The 21,773-nt window shown below is 41.4% G+C and overlaps 1 protein-coding gene across 1 annotated transcript; it reads right to left on the reverse strand.

The window, feature by feature from the left end:
- Window positions 1–1,962: 1,962 nt before the first annotated feature.
- On the reverse strand, window positions 1,963–2,925 carry LOC103120215 (olfactory receptor 6K6). The gene has a single exon (XM_007530590.2). It carries the CDS (start codon window positions 2,923–2,925, stop codon window positions 1,963–1,965), a length of 963 nt encoding a protein of 320 aa, XP_007530652.2.
- Window positions 2,926–21,773: the final 18,848 nt, after the last annotated feature.

Below are 21,773 nucleotides of genomic sequence, written 5' to 3' on the forward strand. Positions count from 1 at the left end.
TTCTGATGTATGATATTCTCACAGGAGTTAAGTGATATCTCATTGTTGTTTTTATTTGCATTTCTCTGACAATCAATGACTTGGAACATTTAGGAAATTACTCTTAAGCTGAACACTAAATAAAATAATCAGAATTAGCCAGTGCTATGAAAACAGTCATTCTGGGGACCAGGCTGTGGTGTACCTGGTTGAGTGCAAATGTTACAATGGCATTGACTTGGCTTTAAGCTCCTGTTATCCACCTACAGGGGGAAGAAGCTTCACTGGTAATGACATAGGTATCTCTCTCCCAATTATCTTCTCTCCCAATTTCTCTCTCTATCCAAATATAATAAAGTAAATAACTAATAATTTTTTTAAAAAGGAAAACAAAACAGCCATTGCAACAATGTTATCACAGAAGTAGATATGACAACTTGCTGAAATTATTATTTTTAGCGTTTACATTTTTATTTTATTTTAATGAGAGAGAACTATAGAGAGAAAGATATATAGAGAGAGATTGCTCAGCTCTGGCTTGTGGTGATCTGCAGATTGAACCTGGGACCTTAGTGCCTCAAGGATGAAACTCTTTTTCATAACCATTGTGCTGTCTCCTCAGCCCCAGCTTGCTGAAATTATAATGCAAGTTGGTCAAGGCTTCTGAATCAGATACCAAGTCTTCAGCTGTCCAGGATCAGCCCTCTGATCTTTTAAAAAGCCCCAGGAAACACAAGAAAGGGGAGAAAAAGATTGAATGTAGCTATTAAAATAACATGTGGGAGTGTGCCTCTTAATTTTATAATATTGTAAAGCTATGTAAAATGCATAATGAAAAGAAAATAAAAGAAGGAGGAGGAGTTGAAGGAGAAAAAGAATCAACAGTCCAAAAAACTGGAAACAAGCCAAGGGACAGCCAGACATTTGTTACTGAGCCCAGCTAGGTGTGATAAGTGAGCTCACCTTCAAGAAAGGGAAAGGGCAATGTATAGAAAAAGAAGTCATATTTGCAAATCATAACTGCTAAAGAGCTTGCATCATAAAACACACCCATAATTCAATATAAGAAGACAAATGATTCCATTAAAATGGGCAGCAGCTCTGAAAGGCTATTTATTTAGGAGGAGAGAGAATCAGCAAAGGAAAACCAGCATCATTACTCAGCAGGGAGGTGCAGCTACCTCTGCCTGGGAACCTCTGTTAGTGCTGGTTTAACATTTAAATAATGGTGAGGTCTGGCCAGCTGACTTGAGGCTGCTTTGCATTTCAAAGGGCTTCCACTGTGTACAGACTCTCTCATAGTGAACCCCGGAACAGTACCTGGGGTGGCAGTTATTGTGTTGACAATTGGTGTGCTGACACCTGCTGTTCAAGGTCAAGGAGGATCGCCTGAATCCTTTTGGGGACCTGGGAAGCAATTACAGAAGCCAGACCTTCCACCTTCTGCAACCCACAAAGACCTTGGGTCCATACTCCCAGAGGGATAGAGAATGGGAGTATCAGGGGAGGGGATGGGATATGGAGATTGGGTGGTGGGAATTGTGTGAAGTTGTACCCCTCCTGTCCTACGGTTTTGTTAATGTCTCCTTTATTAAATAAATATTTAAAAAAAAAATGGAGGAGACATCACTCCACTCCAAGAAGCTTTACTAACTATACCTGCTGAACATGAGCAATAATGGCCAAAAGGAAAAGGAACAAAGAATGTGAGCAAAAGCAGTGTGCAGACCTGGGATGCCTTGTCTGTCTCTCCTGTTCTACCTTCCAGCCTGGCCAGTGTGTGGGTCACAGGTAGTAGGTGTCAGGAGCCCATTTTGGTGTGGGGGACAGGCAACCCTGTGACCATCAGCAAACACATCCAGGGCCATGAAGGAGGGACATTAAGGCAAGCAAGCAGAATAAGGTACTGTGACAGGAGGCAAAAAGAATCTCACATCAAGGTTGCAAGGTGTTTGGTTCCTGGAAAGTTCTCGGTCTCAGGGTTTAGCACCGCCACCCAAGTCCATCGGCCTTCTGAGTGCAGAGGAGCTTGGCGATGGCATTCTTCATGTCCTTGTTCCTCAGGCTATAGATGATGGGGTTGAGGAAGGGGGCTAGGATGACAAAGGTGACAGCAATGACTGTGTCCCAGAACACCGAGTAGGTGGCTGAGAAGCGCAGGTACATGACAGCCACGCTGCCAAAAAATAGCAAGAAGACGGCCAAGTGGGCTGCACACGTGGAGAAGGCTTTGTGCCGACCCTCAGCAGAGGGCATGCCCAGGATGATGGTGATGATGCGCACATAGGACAGGGCAATGACCAGGAAGGAGCCCAGGATCTCGGCTGCATGCACGGCATCAACAATTACCACCAGGGACGTGTCTGTGCAGGCCAGGCGCAGTACAGGTGTGAAGTCGCAGAAGATCTGCTGCACCTGGTTGGAGCCACAGAAGGGCAGTGTGGCCATCCAAGCAATTTCAGGGAGCACCAGGAGGAAGCTACAGAGGCAGGAACCTACCGTGAGCTGGGCACACAGCCGGGGTGTCATCATGGTGGGGTAGCGGAGCGGGCTGCAGATGGCCAGGTAGCGGTCCACAGCCATGGCAGTCAGCACACAGCCCTCAGAGATGCCCAGCGAGTGAAAGAAGTACATCTGTAGCAGGCAGCCGGTCAAGGAGATGGTCTTCTGCTCACTCAGCAGGCTGGAGAGCATCTTGGGGATGGTGCTGGTGGTGTACCAGACCTCCAGGAAGGAGAGGACGCTGATGAAGAAGTACATAGGTGTGTGTAGAGCCTTGTCCTGCTGGACTGCAATGAATATTATCAGGTTCCCAGAGAGGATGAAAATATAAACAAGAAGCAAGGGCACAAAAAAAAGGAGGCCGCCTTCATGCAGGCTTGGGAACACAGTGAAGAGGAACTCGGTCACCATGGTCCTATTGCTGCTGGCCACCAACAGTACCATCTGCAAAGAAGAAAAGGACATTTTCCACACACCTCTTTCTTCTGCTACCATTCCATGGTGGACTCTAGGACCTGGACAGGCCAGTAATTGTGCTCCATGCCCCACGTAGCAGATATACTTGATTTGAGGCCTGAAGATGACTTTTTGTGTGTGGGGGGGGGATGTCAATACCTTAAATGAAAACCTTTGCTAGTTCTCTGGAAGATTTTTTTTTTTGCTGATGTAACCACTTTCACTTGTGAGTGCTACTCCTCACTCTTTGTCCCTCTATGTTTTTCTTAAAATGTAGAGTGCTAAAAGTGCAAGGACTGGCTCAAGGATCCTGTTTGGAGCCCCTGGCTCCCCAACTGCAGGGGGTGGCTTCACAAGTGGTGAAGCGGGTCTGCAAGTGTTTTTCTCTCCCCCTCTCTGTTTTCCCCTCCTCTCTCCATTTCTCTCTGCCCTATCCAACAACAACATCAATAACAGTAACAATAATAACAAGGGCAACAAAAAGGGAATAAGTAAATAAATAAAATTTTAAAAATAGAACAAAAAATGTGGAGTGCTCTCCACACCCATACTGAAGAGAAGTGAATTTAAAAATAACATAAAAGCACGATAAGAAGTCTCTTCCAATATTTGCTTATGTTCTCCTCACCTCTTTTTAATTTTAATTTTATTTTGCTGCCACCTGGGTTATCATTGTGGCTCTGTGCCTACATGGTGACTCCATTGTTTCCAGTAGCCATTGTTTTATAGAGGCAGAGAGTATAGGGGGAGAGATGGGGATAGAGAAAAGAAAGAAAGAGGGAGACAGTAAGATAAAAGGGAGGTGAGGGAGGGAGGAGGGAGAGACCTACAGCATGGTTTTACCACTCATGGAGCTTCCCTTCAGGTGTGAACTGGAGGCTTGAACCCAAGTCCTTGTGCATAGTAATGCGAGCTTTCTACCAGGTGCATGAACACCCATCCCTCTCCTCATGTTTTCTAGCCTTGATATCTAATCTGAGTCTTTGTTCCTTTTCCATTTTCCTGTTTTATTTACTTATTTATAATTTATTATTGAAGAGAGACAGAAACTGAGAGGGGAGAGGGAGATAGGGAGAGAGACAATGGAACACCTGCAGCCCTGCTTCACCAGTGGTGAAGCTTTTCTCATACAGGTGGGAACCAGGGGCTTGAATCTGTGTCCTTGCAAACTGCAATATGTGCAGTTAATCAGATGCTCCCCTGTTTGACATTTTCCTTTTGGTTTTATGGTAACATGTCTGTTTCTCATTAGCTGCTAATTACCAGAGTGTCAGAAAATACTCATCTCCTTCTCTGCTTCCTCTGTAAGTTCTCCCTCCCCTTTTCTTGTGGTGACTGATGTTGACAGTTGCTCTGTAGACTCTCCTGTACCTGGTTAGAACTGAGAGAATCGTGAACAAGTGAATTCTAGACAAAGAATTCTAATTTAATCCCATACCTCCAGCAAGAGTCATGACTAAGACAAAAACAAAGGGAATTCTGCATGCAAAATCTCCTCTCTCACAGCAATGGCTGTCTGGGGAAGAGGTTAGTTTCTTAAAGCTAAGAAATCAGCTTCTCAATCAGCTGCTGTAGTACTGAGACCAGCTTGCTACCTATGATGAAGAAAGGCCAAGTTAACTGTTCGCAGGGCTAGTTATCGTTGGCGATCAGGTGTGCATTGCTCTGACCTTGATCACTTTAGCATCTTTCCCGCTGGTCTTCCCACTTCCAAAATACAACAGGTGGACACTCCTGGGCCTACCTTTTACCTCTCCTTTTTACAACTATTCACAGATCACCCCCAATGATCTCATCTCATGCTCATAGTATTTTCTGATCTGATTCCAATTGAACTTTAGAGTTAAAGGTCTTTCTATACACTCATCCATTTGGCCAGGTAGAACCCATATTCTCTGTTTCTACTTCGGCTCATATCTTTTTGCTTTCCCACTTTCTTGAACTCTTCTTATCAGAGTCCTAGTGGTCAGTGCTGAATGTCTCACTGCTCCTTTCCATCTAGGAATCTCCTTTCCTCTGCCCTGCAAGAGGGCTTGATCCTTTCTTAGTTTCAGACTTTTAACACAACTTTCTAGCATTTTATTTTTCTTATTTTTCTAAGATTTATTTGATAGATTAGGGAAGTAGGACAGTGGTTTATGCAAGAGATTTCTGTGCCCGAGACACCAGTGGTCCCAAGTTCAATCCCCAGAAACACCATAAGCCAGAGAACTGCTTTTTTAGGAAAGGTAACTGAGTGAACTGCTCAGCTCTAGCACATACAGTTTCAGGGATAGAAAGTAGGATTTCACTGTGGTTTACACATTTGGGGACTGAAATTTACTAGCTAAATCATCTTGGGAACTATGCCCAAATGATGATTAAAAACCAGAGAGTTTTCATTTTCAAATTCTATATCATTGCACCCTAATTATTGTTTCAAATTGTTGTTTGTTTGATTGATTGTTGTTTGTTTGATTGATTGTTTCAAATAAAGGTGGAGAATCTTAAAATTAAAAAAATAAATAAAAGTAAGACCTCACACATGTTGTAATACTGAGCAATTTCTTCCAACACTCTTTGTGCATTTTAAATATGTGCATCATGTGATTGTCTCTCCAGTAGAATGAAAACTCCTGAGGAGCCATTCTAAAGGATATCTGGAATAGTGGGTGTTGATGAATCATCTCCTGTGCCTCTGAGAAAGGAGAGATTCTTATTGTGGCTTCACAGGCAGGGAAGTTGAGACCTGGAGAGGAGGAATAGTAGGTGTAAGTTCACAGAACTGCCATCCAAGCAGATCTGGAGCCTGAATCATGAGTCTTAAATGTACTTAGAGCAGGAAACAACAGGGTCTGGACCCTGATTTTTCCCATTGCAGAATCAGAAATGATGGAAAGTTTCTAAGACACACAGGACTGACCTGCATGAAAGGCCAGAGAACTGGTGATTTTTTTTTTTTTTTTTGGAAGCTGGAAGCAGATTGAGAGAGATGCATTGCAGCCTAGAAAAAGTACTTGTGGAGAATTCTTTCTGCCTTCAGCCTCAAGCCTGAGGAGCACAGAGGAAGCAGGTTTGGGGAAGGAACAGACTGTCCCTGCAGAGGAAAGAGGCAGCAGAGGCAGGATGAGGTCAGCCCAGTTCTCTGCCTGAGCTGCCACTGTCCTCCCTCCTTTCTCTTTAATCAGAATACTCTTCAGTTAGTATTAGTGGTACAGCTTTTTGAACCTAGGGCCCGTCAAATACAACTCATATGCGCTATCACTGTGCCATCTCTTGTCTCCATGGCTTGCTTTATTTATTTATTTGTTTGTTTGTTTATTTTTTATTTTTCACGAGAGTGAGGATACAGAACACTGCTTGGCTCTAGATGTACTGTGTTGAGGATTAAATTTAGGGATCAGATGCTTGCAAGCCCTGTGCATTACTTCTGAGCTCTCTCCCCTTTCTGACCAGTCATAGACATGAACTATGGAGCTGTGAGAAAGGCAAGGAAGCCCGTTATTAAGTGCTTCTACAAGTTTTCTGTGCTCTGAACAGTCACCAGCACTTTGCACACCCTCAGGGAACATTCATGCTCTGAGGGGTTCCTCTGCAGTGTGCCATCACAGCCAAAGTATGTAGGGAACAGTATTCCTATTCCTACTACACTTGGAGGACAAAAAAATGCTGGAAAGGCAGCCAGCCTGTAGAGTCTGAGGAGCTGAGCCAACAAACACTCCTGGTGGGGTCTAGAGAGACTTGAATTTAATTTTTTCCTTGTGTAAAAAGCCCTAGGAATCACAATTTTTTAGGTTTCCTCATTTCAACAGGCTGCTAGACTCACATTCAGCTCAACTCCAGTCTTTCTAGGTCTTTTCTAGAGCTCAGGAATCATTATTCTCCCTGTCCCTGTCCTGTCCCTCTCCCTCTCCCTCTCCCTTTCTCCTCTCCTTCTGCCTTTCTCAATCTCCCTCTCTCTCTCTCTCTCTCTCTCTCTCTCTCTCTCTCTCTCTCTCAGGTTAAGAGGCAAACAGACAGAGACCACAGTGCTGAAGTTTTCCTTCAAAGCAGTGGGGGCTGAGTTCAAACATGAGACAAGCATGTGACAAAGCAGCACATTATCAAAATCAGCTGTTTTATCAGCCCTATCCTAAGCTCTTTAGTCATAGCAGGATGTTCTAGAAGTAAAGAGGTTTTATGGCATGAAGAAAGAAGACCCTGATGGAAGGGGAAGGAGAGTTGAACAGGTAGACAAGAGGGAAGGCAAATCCCTGTTCCCCTTCCCAGAAGCTGGGAACACTCACCCTGCTGGAAACAGAGGCAAGCTGGGTCTTCACATCCACAGCCACCTGCACACTGCCTCCTGTCTGTGAGTGGTGTATAGGTGTCTCCAGCGGGCTGTCTTTGGGGAATAGTCAGAATGAAAAAGTCATCTTTCCTAGGAGCTGCTCTTTGGAAGAAGCAGGATAAAACTGCACATCACATCTCTCCTCCCCTCTAAGGGACAAATTAGGGAAACAGTGTCACATGATAATGAGGTGCTCCCCAGAGTCCAGTGGGGGAAAACTTTCCTTGGGCTAGTAACTTGGCCTCCCACTGGGGGTTAGAGAGCTGGGGGATAGCTTGGGCTGGGCCTGTAGAATTCAGCTGTCAGTCAAGGCTGCACAGTCAGTGAGCACCTCCTTTCTTCCAGTCTCTCACTCATTGCTTAATGGCTTTCTAGCCTTGCTGCTAATACAGTCAGCATAAATAATTTCTGCAAAGCTTGACATCCATGTTGCCTCATTTCATTTTTTAATGTTTTATTTATTTATTTATTTTTATTTCACATAAGATTTAATGAGAGAGAGAGAGAGAGAGAGAAAGAGGCCAGAACACCACTCAGGTACATGATACATGGGACACCAGGAGCCACATCAGGAGCCTTAGGTGTGCAAGTCCTGCACTCTACCCATTGAACTATTTCCCCTTGACACTTAAAAAAAGTGTTCTTTTTATTTGATTCTGTAAATAATTCACATGCATAAAATAGTTATAATTGTAAGATTTTCTTTTTTTGCCCTTGTTGCTTATTGTTATTGCTATTATTATTGTTGTTGCTGTCATTGTTGTTGGATAAGACAGAGAGGAATTGAAGAGGATGGGAAGACAGAGAGAAGGAGAGAAAGATAGACACCTACAGACCTGTTTCACTGCTTGTGAAGTGACCCCCCTGCAGGTGGGTAGCTGGGGACTTGAACCGAGATTCTTAAGCCGGTCCTTGTGCTTTGCACCATGTGCACTTAGCCTCTATGTTACCGCCCAGCTCTGTATAATTGTAAGTTTTATGCTTGATTTTTTTTATATTTATTTATATTTATTTTTCCCTTTTTGTTGCCCTTGTTGTTTTCTATTCTTGTCATATTTATTATTGTTGTTGATGTTGTTGTTAGGTAGGACAGAGAGAAATGGAGAACAGAGGGGAAGCCAGAGAGGGGGAGAGAAAGATAGACACTTTCAGACCTGCTTTACCACCTGTGAAGCGACTCCCCTGCAGGTGGGGAGCCGGGGCTTGAACTAGGATCCTTATGCCGGTCCTTGCTCTTTGTGCCATGTGCGTTTAACCCGCTGATCTACCGCCAACTCCCGCTTGATGCCTTTTCCCCCCACAATTGAAAAATAATTTATGTAAGAGAGGCAAGATAAGAATTTTTCAGTTTTGCTGATGGAAAGTCTAAGAGAAATTGAAAGTATGTGAGTTCATACAGACCAGCAAGGAGGGAAGAGCAGGCACGGTCTTCTGAGTTGAAATCTAGAGAAACACTTTACCTGCCTAGTGATTTCTCCCATTTTTTTCTTCAGAACTCTTTTTTTTTTTTCCTTTTGAAAACACTACCTTTATATAAATACAGAATGTTATAAAAAGCCAACATGAGTAATGTGACACTAAACTATTTTAAAGTAAAATATATAGGGTGAAAGTGATAGGTCAGCACATTGTTGCACAGGACTTGCATGAGTGAGGTCTTGCATTCAGTTCCTAGTCCTTTCTCATTCAAGACCTACGTCATACTCTTATCTCTCTCACTCTCTCATAATAATAAATATATCTTTAAAAGAAAAAAAGATAACAATAGCCCATTGGCAAGAAACCAATATATTTAAAAAGTCCCTGTTTCATACAACAGCAACAGTCAATAAATACGTCACTAAAAGTATTTAAAATAGCAACAAAAGGAGCTATAAAATATATTACAGTAACATTAAATCACTAATAAAATTTAAGAGAGATATTACACTAAATGTAGTTCTTAATAAGACTATGCTGGAAGATATCAAGCACCTAACAGAACTTATAGATATGCTGTATTAATGAAGAGAAAATATCAGAGACCCATATATACCAACCCTACACAAGCTAATCTGTTGATCAATGCATCTTCAATCACACTCCCATTTTAAGTGAAAAATAATGGAGAATTTCAAATGAAGAGCCAGAATAAGACATGTTGTTGCAGAGGCTTAAATTAATGAGGCTTGTCCTACCATATGTCAAAGGGGATTAGAAAGAATATAGAGGGTGAGGCAGTGGCACACTAGGTTAAGCTCACATAGTACAAAGAACAAGGACCCACACAAGCAACCTGGTTTGAGCCCCCCCCCATCCCCACCTTAGGGGGGTCACTTTACAAGCAGTGAAGCAGTCTGCTGCTATGTTTGTCCCTCCCTCTCTATCTCCCCTCTTCTCACAATTTCTTTCTGTACTATCCAATAAAATAAATTTTAAAAGGCCACCAGGAGCAGTGGATTTGTAGTGCAGGCACTGAGCCCCCATAATAACCCTGGAGGAAAAAAAAATAGAAAGAATATAGCAGAATACCAAATATGTGAACAAACCAATGGGAAATAACTGACTGCTGCAACATGGAATTAGAGTGTCTTAGGAGCTGGGGGCAGCTGATAAGGCACTGACTTCCTGAGCATAAAGTCCCAAGTTTAATTCTTGGCATCATATATGTCATAGTGATGCTGTGATATTCTCTCTCTCTCTCTCTCTCTCTCTTCCTCTGTCTCGCCTTTCTCTCTCTCCCACTTCCTCAATAATAAATAAATCTGCAGATAAACAAATAATATGTGGGATTTGCCATGTGGCGTAACAAAAGCAGATCACTGGAGAGAGAGGGAAAGAGCTGGCTAAAGTTCTCTGTAGAAAAGATGCATAACATAAAATCTGCTCTGAACTCACTACTTACCCACACATTTACAGATGAAAAAAACTTTTAATATGAAAAATCAAGTTGAATGCACTAGGAAAAATTTGGGGGGGGGACATATTTTTAATCACGTATAAAGTGGTAAAAATCTTAAAACAATTCAACAGAAATATGAACTATAAGGAAAAATTTAAAAATTTGGCAATAATATTTTCTTTTACAGGTGGTTCTATAAGAAAGTGAAAAGACAAGATATACACTGGGTGGTTTGTATTAGTCACATATGTAACTGTCGCTAATTATTATTCAGAACATATAAAGTGTTCCTACAAATTAATAAACAAATCATAAAAATGCCCTGTAAGTATCTACACATATACAAATGCTCAGCCCCTTCAAGAAATAGAAAAAGTGAAATCAAAACAATTGTTTTTGATGTAACACAGAACAACCAAACAGTAATGAAATGTTAGGAAGATGTGCAACAATAGAAATTCATGCTTTGCTGGTGGTTTAGTCTCTAGAAACAATGTTGTACATTCTTATGAAGCACAAGATGCAAATACTTTATGACACAGAAAGTCCAGAGCTAAGGGATGACTAAATGGTTTCATGTGCTTTAAAGCTACAACTAGATGTGTAGAAAATATAGAGAAAATAAATAGTAGAGAAAATAAATAGTGTAACCAAAATACCTAATGTGTAATGATTCCATTTGTATAGGGCTAGATGGTGGGCTGGGAGAGATGCCACTGCCTGTCTATGTGCTCACTAGAATAACATATACAAAATTCTGGCTAGTGGTGACAATTGGATTGAAGAGAAATATTTAGTGAGTTTACATCAAGTTAGTTTCTTTCTTTTCTTTTTAATAATATTTATTTTTTTAATTTTAATGAGAAAGAGGAAGAGATAGAGAGAAAGAACCAGACATTACTCTGATGGTACATGTGCTGCTTGGTATTGAACTTGGGACCTCATGCTTGACAGTTCAATGCTTTACCCACTGAGCAACCTCCCAGCCACTCAACTTAGTTTCCCACTCATCAGCTTGCAGATCCTATTTCATTTCCTGTTAAATGTTTCCTTCTCTAGCAGGGAGAAAAGGAACGATTTTTATTGTGCTGAAAATGTCTTTTTCCTCGGATTTTACTTACCTTGAGAGAAATGTTAGGCCCAAATTACTGTTTAAGAAGTGGTAATTAAAACAAAAAGGAAGAGAAGTGTAGTTGTGAGGTAATAGATACTAACATAATGTGGTTATTTTATAATAAGTACTAATAACAGACAGTAAATATAGAAGTATATAAATGTAATATGCAGAATGAGTATACACATTGAATCATGTTATACCTAAAACTAGCATACTGTGATAGGTCCAGTATACCCCAATTGAAAGGTGTGTATTAGTGGGGCCAGGCAGTGGCACAGTGGTAGAGTGTACGCCTTTTCTTGAGGACCTGGGTTCTAGTCCCTGTTGCCCACCTGCAGGGGGAAGTTTCACGAATTGTGAAACAGTGTTGAAGGAGTCTCTACTTCTCTCCCCCACTCAGTTTCTCTCATCATATCCAATAAATAAATATAAAAGATGAAAATGAGATATTTGCAAATGAAAAGTAAATAGAAGAGGTTGAGTCATCCTCATCTGTTGAGACTTTTGAGGATTTCAAACTCCCCTTGTACTTGCTCCCCAGGGAAATTGTCACAGACAGTTTTCCAACTCAGACCTTTGGGGTTGCTAACATGGAGAAAAGACAGAGCCCCAAAATTTCATCTCTGCACTGAAAACAGGCTAACTTGATTTTTCTATGGTTAGTTTACCTGTCTGTCTCAGAAATCACCTGGTATGCAAAGTCTCCCCTTGGACATAAATGGAAATCAGTATCTCTTTCCAGCTGACTACTGGCCTGATTGCAAGATTTTCCCAATGGTTTGGCAACCACAAAAGAATTAGCCACAAGAGACATGGTATCTCCTCCTTGAGCCCTGGTGAGGGTCCCTAGAGAAGGAGCATTTCTCTCACCTCGTATTCCCTGAGAACCATATAGTGGTGATTAAAACCTCAGATTCCCTTGGCTATAGAGAACTGAAGATGAAGCTCCTTAGGAAGCAGGAGATGGCTCTCTAGGTTTCTGGAAGAGGTGAGTATGGGATGAGGGAGAAGCTCTGTACTTTGTGGTGGGTTCACTATACACTGCAAAAACTACTTAGAGAACCAGATTTTATTGGTAGTGGTTGCTTTAGCTGGAAAAAGGCTTCTGCAAGGTGAGGAAATTCTAGATAAGGGCTGAGGGCCTTTCTGTATGCTGGGCCAGGAGATGACCATAGTCATAAGAGTAGTTATCTAGCCTCTGTGTGTGGACCACCAGTCTGGGGCTTTTCTCACCTGTGTTGGCTTCTGAGTTACATTTGGATCCAGGAAGCTTGCCTTGGATGCAGTGGACTCAGAAAGGTCTTTGAAAGTGTAGTGGTTTAGGATACCACCCCACAACTTGGAACTGGGGTTCCCTATCCTTCCAATAAATGGTGGAGATAGGTGATAGCTTGGGGATTGAGTGTCTGCTTCAGATTGCCTTCTTATATGCATTACCTTTCCTTCCTAAGCTTGAGGTCCCTGCAGACCTGATGGCTTCTCCTTTTCTCTTTCTATGGTCTAGTTGTGTAACCACAGAGCAGGAGTGGGTTCCCCTGCTTGTGTCCCACCACCTTCAAAAAGGGAAAGCAGGAGGGTGCTGTGTTCTGCCCTACAAGGAAGACAGAGTTGTTGAAAACGAGAAAACCAAAAGATGTGGAGATGTCAACATGATTTGAGGAAAGTTCAGGTCTCATTTGGGAACTTCTAAGCGCCATATGAGGTTACATTCTCCAACTGGATTGGCAGGTTTGTATTTATCAAATGTTATTCTAGCAGTGAGTGAAGGGCTTTTGGAGAAAAAGAAGTTGAAGATGAGTCTAGTAAGAGTGATTAAACAATACAGCCAGGGAAATAACTCAATTATTAGAGCAAGAGACTTAAGTACCCGAGGTCCTGATTCTATTCCTTTTGCCACATGTACCAGGGTTAATTCTCTCTCTTTCTCTCTCTCTCTCTCTCTCTCTCTCTCTCTCTCTCTCTCTCTCTCTCTCCCTCTCCCTCTCCCTCTCCCTCTCCCTCTCTCCCTCTTCCTCTCTCTCTCTCTCCCCCCCTCCCTGTTTCTTTCTCTCTGTCTCTCTCATTACACCTAATTTTAAAGAAGTCATCAGAGTGTGAGTTACTTCATCTTGTGAACTGAGAGGGAGAGAGAGAGATATGAAAGACCATAACAACAAAAACACCAAATCTCCCTTCAATGGTGTAGGGGCTGGGCTCAAACCCTCTACTCAGGCTTCTCACTACTGTGGGGAAGGGAAACTTAGTTTCTGGAGATGTCTGTGGCTTTTATGACAGGAATGACTCTGGCAGGTGGACTGCTGACATCTCACTCAGGAAAGCCTCCTACCCTAGGCAGAGAGAATGGCCTGGAATACTGCAGCCTTCACGTGGGTGTACTGCTGATAGAAATTAATGGACATTGAGGTGTGAGGGACAGAAAGAAAATTGAAACTCTTGCTAAACCAGCCTCTGGATGTCTTTCAAATGTCAGCAAACCATCCCTGGAGTGTGAGTTTTAGACTAGAGCACTTCTGATTTGAATAACCCTCCTTTGAATGCAAGTTAAGATTAATTTGTGCATGAAGACACGTAATGTGGGGCTAAACTTGGAGGTCCACTTATCATCTATCCATGCAGATATACCAGAATACTGCTCAGATTTGACTATTGGTGGTACAGAGGATAGAACCTGAGACCTTTCATAGGATAGTCTTATGTGTTACCATGGTATCTTTCCCCAGTCCCAAGCTGTGCATTTTATTTTTTTATTTATTTATATATTTTTTATATTTATTTATTTTCCCTTTTGTTGCCCTTATTGTTTAACATTGTTGTGGTTATTGATGTCATCATTGTTGTTGGCTAGGACAGAGAGAAATGGAGAGAGGAGGGGAAGACAGAGAGGGGGAGAGAAAGATAGACACCTGCAGACCTGCTCCACTGCCTGTGAAGCGATTCCCCTGCAGGTGGGGAGCCGGGGGCTTGAACCAGGATCCTTCTGCCGGTCCTTGAGCTTTGCGCCACATGCGCTTAACCTGCTGCGCCACCGCCCGACTCCCCCAAGCTGTGCATTTTAAAGTAAATTAAACTCTGTATGATGTTGGGATTTTTCTTTTTACTCTTTTAGTAATAAGTAGGTTGAGTAAGGAAACCTATACCTGTACTTCGCTTTTAAGATCCCCAATTTGGAGGTCCCATGAAATTACTAACCCAAGAGTTACTACTTTGTGACAGACATGGCCCAGGCTATAGCCCCTGGAACACCATATGGGAGGATTAGCACATTGGAGAAATGGTGCAGAGACTCCCCTTCAATTAAAAAGAAAGATGCCAGGGGGCTGGGCAGGGATGCACCCAAGTATGCACATATGTTATTGCTGGCTTGCTCTGTGTCCTCCCATCTTCCCAGCTGTTGGGAGACGGAGGTCAAAACTGGCCCCTGGGGGTCCTGGGGTAGCTCAGCATGCTGAGGGCAAAGTGTGCAGGGAGACAAGCAGTCAACCCTGGGAAAGCCTCAGTGGGACAATTCGCTTATTGAAAGAAAAAGCAAGTAGATATAAGCTATATTTCAGGGGGAAGGTTTGGGGTGTCCATTAACCCAAAAACAGAGCAAGACAATGCACAGTTACATTTTTACCAACAGACTATTTGATCATAAACTTTACAATGTACATTTTTCCAGAGGTAAATTGTAGGCACTTTAGAGCAGTAAGAGAGAGGAAAAGCTGAGCAATGTTTGCTGGGGTTTTAAAATTAATACAGTAATCTATGGCTTTTAATTAAAGAAGGAAAGGAGGGGAGGTGGCATGTGTAGAAAGGCACCCATGTCTGGGAGTCCAGCCATCAGAAATTCCAGAAACCAAGGGAACCAGCCCTTATCTTGATCTGAAGGGAGAGTTGGGGGTTAACCTGCTAGGATCTCATGGGAACAATGGCCTGGAATTTACAGGACAGTAGGCACATTCTCCAACATGTGATCATGCACAAAGACCTGGGTTTAAGCCCCTGCAGGGAGAATGCTTCATAAGATGTGAATCATGTCTGTAGGCTCTTTCTCTATATCTCCCTCTTCTTTCTCAAATTCTCTCTGTCTTATCAAATAAAAAATAGAAAGAACAAAAGAAGAGGATGGCTGTCAGGAGAGACAGATTCTTGAGTGAGCACTGAGCCCCAGTTATAACCCTGGTGGAAAATAAATAAATAAGTAAATAATAAAAAATACCCACTTCAGAAGAGTCTTATTTTCATCCTCAGGGGCATAGGTTCTGTCACAACAAAATGCATCTCCACTATTGATCTTAAAAATAAACTATTTTATCTACTTAAATTGCTCCTAACTTATGATTAAACAACTGTTCGTATGAATGGGTATGTATATATTCTTAATATTTAATTTTTTTTCTCTGTAATATGGGAGACAGTGTAGAAACTAAGGGAAGGGTGGTGGCATACTCTATTTGGCACATACATTACCATATGTAAGGACTTGGGTCCAAGCCCCCGTCCCCACCTACAGGAGAAAGCTTCATGAATGGTGCAGCAGGGCTGTAGGTGTCTTTTAAAAAAATATTTATTTATTTATTTATTTATTTATTTATTTATTGCCTCCAGGGTCATTGCTGGGGCTCAGTGCCTGCACCATGAATCCACTACTCCTGGAGGCCTTTTTTTTCCCCCCTTTTGTTGCTCTTGCTGTTGTAGCCTTGTTGCAGTTATTATTATTGTTGTTGATATCATTTGTTGTTGGATAGGACAGAGAGAAATGGAGAGAGGAGGGGAAGACAGAGAGGGGGAGAGAAAGATAGACACCTGCAGACCTGCAGGTGGGGAGTCGGGGGCTCGAAAGGGACGTCTTCCCTGAGCTCCATGCCACGTAGGCTTAACCCGCTGCGCTACTACCCGACCCCCACAGGTGTCTTTTTTATCTCTCCCTCTCTTTCTCCTCTTCTCTCTGTTCTATCACATACAATAAAATAAATACTTAAAAATAAACCGTGGACTCTCAATAATAAAGTCCTGAGTTCAGTCCCTGGCAGAACATGTGCCAGAGTAATGCTCTAATTCTTTTTTGTTGCAAATAAGTAAGTAAGTAAGTAAATAAATGTGATTTACCCTAGGTTACATGGCAAAAACACAGTCCTTAAATGGTACATATTGAAGGGAGAAAAATTGTTATGCAAAAGACTTTCATACCTAAGGATGTGAGGTACCTGGTTCAATCTCCAGCACTACTATAAGCCATAAATCCTGGTTTAAGAAAAAAATAAATGTAAAAAAATAAATAATCCTGGAAGTCTAGTTAGATGTGGAAAAATTGCCATTCAAGAGAGTCTGTACAATTTTTATATCCCAAAACTAAAAATATATGCTTAGCTTACAGCATAGTTGGTAATACAAAGTCTTACAGTTACTGAAATGTATCTGTGGGCTTGGGAGACAGCTTAGCATAGAGAGTGAAGTCCTTCCAAGCAAAAGGCTCCAGGATTGAGCTTTGCCAGTACATAGGGCCAGCATGGATGGCACCAAGAAAGGACTCCAGGTTGTGGAGAGCTATTTTTCTATCTTTCTCAAAAATATAGAACCAAATTAGCAGGATGCGAACAGACAACCCCACCAATGTGCCTTGGAGCTCCGCTTCCCCAGAGTCCTTCCCAACTAGGGAAAGAGAGAGACAGGCTGGGAGTATGTGTTGATATCCTTCTAGTTCTGCTTCTGGGATCTCTTCTGTTACATTGCTTGACGTTATGGTCTATTTACATGGTCATTCTGTTACATTGGTTTGGTCTCACTCCCCCTGCCTCCGGGAGAATTTGGTTTAGTCTTTGCCTTTTCGCGCTTCTTGCTTCTCCCTGCCTCCTATCCTACATACTTCCTTGGTTCCAGTGGCAGGAGTAGAGATGGAGGAACACATTGTGTGGTGAATAGGTTGTTGGACTGCTTGCCCACTCGTGAATAAAGATTAAACTGTGTTCTCAGCTCAGCCATGTGTCCCTGGTCATCTGTTACCTGCCTGTGAAGCCAGCCCAGAGAAAACAACCAGTATGGATTGACCTGTCAACACCCATGTTCAGCGGGGAAGCAATTACAGAAGCCAGACCTTCAACCTTCTGCATCCCACAAGGATCTTGGGTCCATACTCCCAGAGGGTTAATGAGTAGAAAGCGATCAGTGTAGGGGTTGGGATACGGAGGTCTGGTGGTGAGAATTGTGCGAAGCTGTACCCTTAGTATCCTATGGTTTTTGTCAATGTTTCCTTTTTATAAATAAAAAAATTTTAAAAATTGGGCCAGATAGGTGGTCACTTAGTGATATCACTGATCCATGAGGACTGAGAATATTTTTTCTGCCACTACATTAAAAATATTGCAAATTAGGGACCAGGTGGTGGGCACCTGTTTAAGTGCACACATTACAGTGCACAAGGACCCAGGTTAAAAACCCTGGTGCACTCCTGCAGGAGAGGAAGCTTCATGAGTGTTGAAGCAGGGTTACAGACATCTCTCTGTCTTTCTCCTTCTCTATCTCTTTCATTCTGCTAAATTTCTTTCTCTCTAATAACAAATAAATAAAAATATTAAAATCTATATTGCAAATTAGACATTATAATTTGCACATCAGCTCATATAGCATATTGTTCTTTCTTTTTTCAGAATTTATTTATTTATTCATGAGAAAGATAGGAGGATAGAAAGCACCAGCCATCACTCTGGTACATGTGCATGCCGGGGATGGAACTCCGGACCTCATGCTTGAAAGTCTAATGCCTTAGCCACTGTGCCACCTCATGGACCACTGTATATTATAGAGTCTTTGGGGTATATCCCTAGGAGAGGAATTACTGGGTCATATGGAAAGTCCATGTCTAGCCTTGTGAGAGTTCTCCAGAGTGCTCTTCACAGACATTGAACCAATTTACATTCCCACCAGCAGTGCAAATGGTTCCTCTGTCCCCACAGCCTCTCCAGCATTTATTGCTGCTGTCCTTTTTGATGTATGCCATTCTCATGGGGGTGAGGTGGTATCTCAGTGTTGTCTTTATTTGCATTTCTCTGACAATCAGCGACCTGGAGTCATCTTTCATGTGTATGTTAGCCTTTTGGATCTTTTCTGTAGTGAATGTTCTGTTTAAATCCTCTGCCCATTTTTGGATGGGGCCATTTGCCTTTTTGTTGCTAAGTTTGCTGAGATCTTTGTATATTTTGGAGATTAGTCTCTTGTGTGATGTATGGCATGTGAAGATCTTCTCCCATTCTGTGAGGGGTCTCTTTGTTTGTATGATAGTTTATTTGGCTGTGCAGAAGCTTTTCAATTTGATGTAGTCCCACTGTTTTGTTTCTGATTTAGTCTTCCTTGCAATTGGGTTTGTTTCATCCAAGATGTCTTTGAGGTTTAGGTGGGAAAGTGTCCCACCAATGTTTTCCTCTAAGTATTTGATAGTTTCTAGTCTAACATCCATGTCCTTGATCCATTTGTAGTTGATGTTTGTTTCTGGTGAGATAAGGTGGTTCAGTTTCATTCTTCTGCATGTTTCAACCCAGTTTTCCCAGCACCATTTATTGATGAGAGCTTCCTTCCTCCGTTTAATACTTTGGGCCCCCTTATCAAAGCTTAGATGTCCATATGAGTGGGGATTTAGTTCTGGGCTTTCAATTCTATTCCACTGGTCTGTGTGCCTATTTTTGTTCCAGTACCAGGCTGTTTTGATGATGGCCTTATAATATAGGTTGAGATCTGGGAGTGTGGTACCTCCATTTCTATTTCTTTTCCTCAAGATTGTTTTGGCAATTCTGGGTGTTTTCTGGTTCCAGATAAATGGTTGCAGTTTATGTATTCTCTTAAAGAAGCTTGGTGGAACTTTGATGGGTATTGCATTAAATTTGTATATGGCTCTGGGGAGAATATTCATTTTGATGATATTAATTCTTCCAATCCATGAGCATGGGATGTCTTTCCATTTCTTGTATCAATTTCTATTTCCTTGAATAGTGACTCATCATTTTCAGTATACAAGTCTTTCACTTCTTTGGTCATGTTTATTCCTAGGTATTTTATTGATTTTGCCTCAACAGTAAATGTGAGTGATTTCTGGATGTCTTCTTCAGATTTAGTGTTTGTATAAAGAAATGCCACTAATTTTTTTACATTGATTTTGTAACCTGACACCTTGCTATATTGCCTAACAATGCCCAATAGTTTTCTGCTGGATTCTTTAGGTTTTTCTATGTATACTATCATATCATCTGCAAATAGTGGGAGCTTGACTTCTTTGCCTCCTGTCTGTTTTCCTTTGATTTCTTTCTCTTGCCTGATTGCTATGGCAAGAAGTTCCAATACTACGTTCAAGAGTAATGGTGATAATGGACAGTCATGTCTAGTCCCCAATCTGAGGGAGAATGCTTTCAGCTTCTGTCCATTGAGTATGATGTTGGCTGTAGGTGTGCTATATATGGACTCCACTATCTTGAGGAATTTCCCATCTATTGCTACTTTTTGTAGTGTTTTGAGCATGAATGGGTGTTGGATTTTTCAAAGGCTTTCTCTGCATATATTGAGATAATCAGGTAGTGTTTGGTTTTGCTTTTATTGATGTTGTGAATGACACTGATTGACTTACATATGTTGATCCAGCCTTGTATTCCTGGGATAAATACCACTTGGTTGTGCTGAACAATCTTTTTGATATACTGCTGTATCCGGTTGACCAGGACCTTGTTTAATATTTTGGTATCTATGTTCATCAGAGATATTGGTGTGTTGTTTTCCTTTTTTATTGTGTCCCTATTTGCTTTTGGTATCGGGGTTATGTTGGCTTCATAGAAGGTGGAAGAGAGTGTTCCTGTTTCTTCGATCTTGTGGAAGAGCTTTAGAAGTATAGGTATTAGCTATTTCCTGAAAAGTTTGTAGAATTCGTGTGTGAATACATCTGGTCCAGGACTTTTGTTGTTGGGAAGATTCTTAATAATGGTTTCAATTTCTTTGTCTGTGATTGGCACACTTAGATTTTGTAGTTCTTTTTGGTTCAGTTTTGGAAGGATATGTTTCCAGCAATTCTCCCACTTCTTCCACCTTCTTTAGCTAGGTGGCATATAGTTCTTTGTAGAAGCCTCGTATGATTTTCTGTATTTCTGTGGTGTCAGTTGTGATACCTCCTCTATTGTTTACAATTCTATTTATTTGGATCTTCTCCCTTTTTTTTTTTTTTTTAGTTAGTCTGGCTCAAATTTTTCATTCCTGTTTAATTTTTCAAAGAATCAACATTTAGCTTCATTGATCTTTTGTATGGTTCTCTTATATTCAATGTTATTTATTTCTGCTCTAATTTTAGTGATTTCCATCCTTCTGGTTGCTTTAGGGTCCCTATTTCTTCTTCCTATAAGTTGTTAAAGCATTCAGTAAAGCCGTTTATTTGAGCTTTTTCTTGTTCTATAATATGTGATTGTATGGCTATGAGTTTCTCTCTCAATACTGCTTTAGCTGTGTCCCAAATATTTTGATAACTTGTGTCTTTGTTTTCATTTGTTTCCAGGAACATTTGAATTTCTTGCTTGAGTGCCTCTCTGACCCAGCGGTTCTTAAGCAGTATGTTGCTGAGATTCCAAATTCTGTGACTTTTAGTAATTTTCTTTTTGCTGTTGAATGTTAGCTTTACTCCACTGTGGACTGAAAAGGTACTTGAGATGATTTCAATGCTCTTGAATTTGTTGATGCTGTCTTTGTGGCCGAACATGTGGTCTATCCTTGAGGATGTGCTGTGTGGATTTGAAAAGAATGTGTATTCCAGTTTTGGGATGGTGAATGACTCTGAAAATGTCCAGGAGGTCTAGTCTGTCCATCTCTTCATTTAATTCTCTTGCTTCTAGGTTGATCCCTGCTTCATTGATCTGTCTAAGTGCAAGAGTGGGGTGTTGATGTCTCCCACTATTATTGTATTACTATTGATGTATTTTTGTAGTTCTTTCAGTAGGTTTTTGATGTATTTAGATGGTCCCTCATTGGGTGCATAGATGTTAATAATTATTAAATATTCTTGGTTGATTGATCCTCTAATCATTATGTAATGGCCTTGCCTATCTTTTATTACTTTATTTAATTTGAAGTCTATGGTGTTAGAGATGAGAATGGCTGTTTCTGCCTTTTTTTTGTGGTCCATTAGCCTGTATGATTGTTTTCCATCCTTTCACATTAAGTCTGTGTTTGCCTTGTTGGGTCAGGTGGGATTCTTGCAAGCAGTATATGGTGGGTTGTGTGTTCTAATCCACCCTCCCACTATGTGCCTTTTAATGGGCAGATTTAATCCATTGACATTTATTGATATTATGCATTGAATGTATTGCATTGCCATTATTCAACAATTCTTCATTTGCTGTGATATTTGCAAGTTTTTTAGTGATGTTCTTGTTTATAAGACGTCTTTTAGTACCTCTTTCGGGTCAGGCTTGGTGATGGTGGCCTCCTTTAACTGTTGTCTGTCTGAGAAGGTTTTGATCCCTCCATCTAGTTTGAATGAAAGTCTAGCAGGATATATTATCATTGGTTGAAACCCTTTTTCA

This window comes from Erinaceus europaeus, chromosome 9 (genome assembly GCF_950295315.1).
Source record: "Erinaceus europaeus chromosome 9, mEriEur2.1, whole genome shotgun sequence".
NCBI classification, from domain to species: Eukaryota; Metazoa; Chordata; class Mammalia; order Eulipotyphla; family Erinaceidae; genus Erinaceus; species Erinaceus europaeus.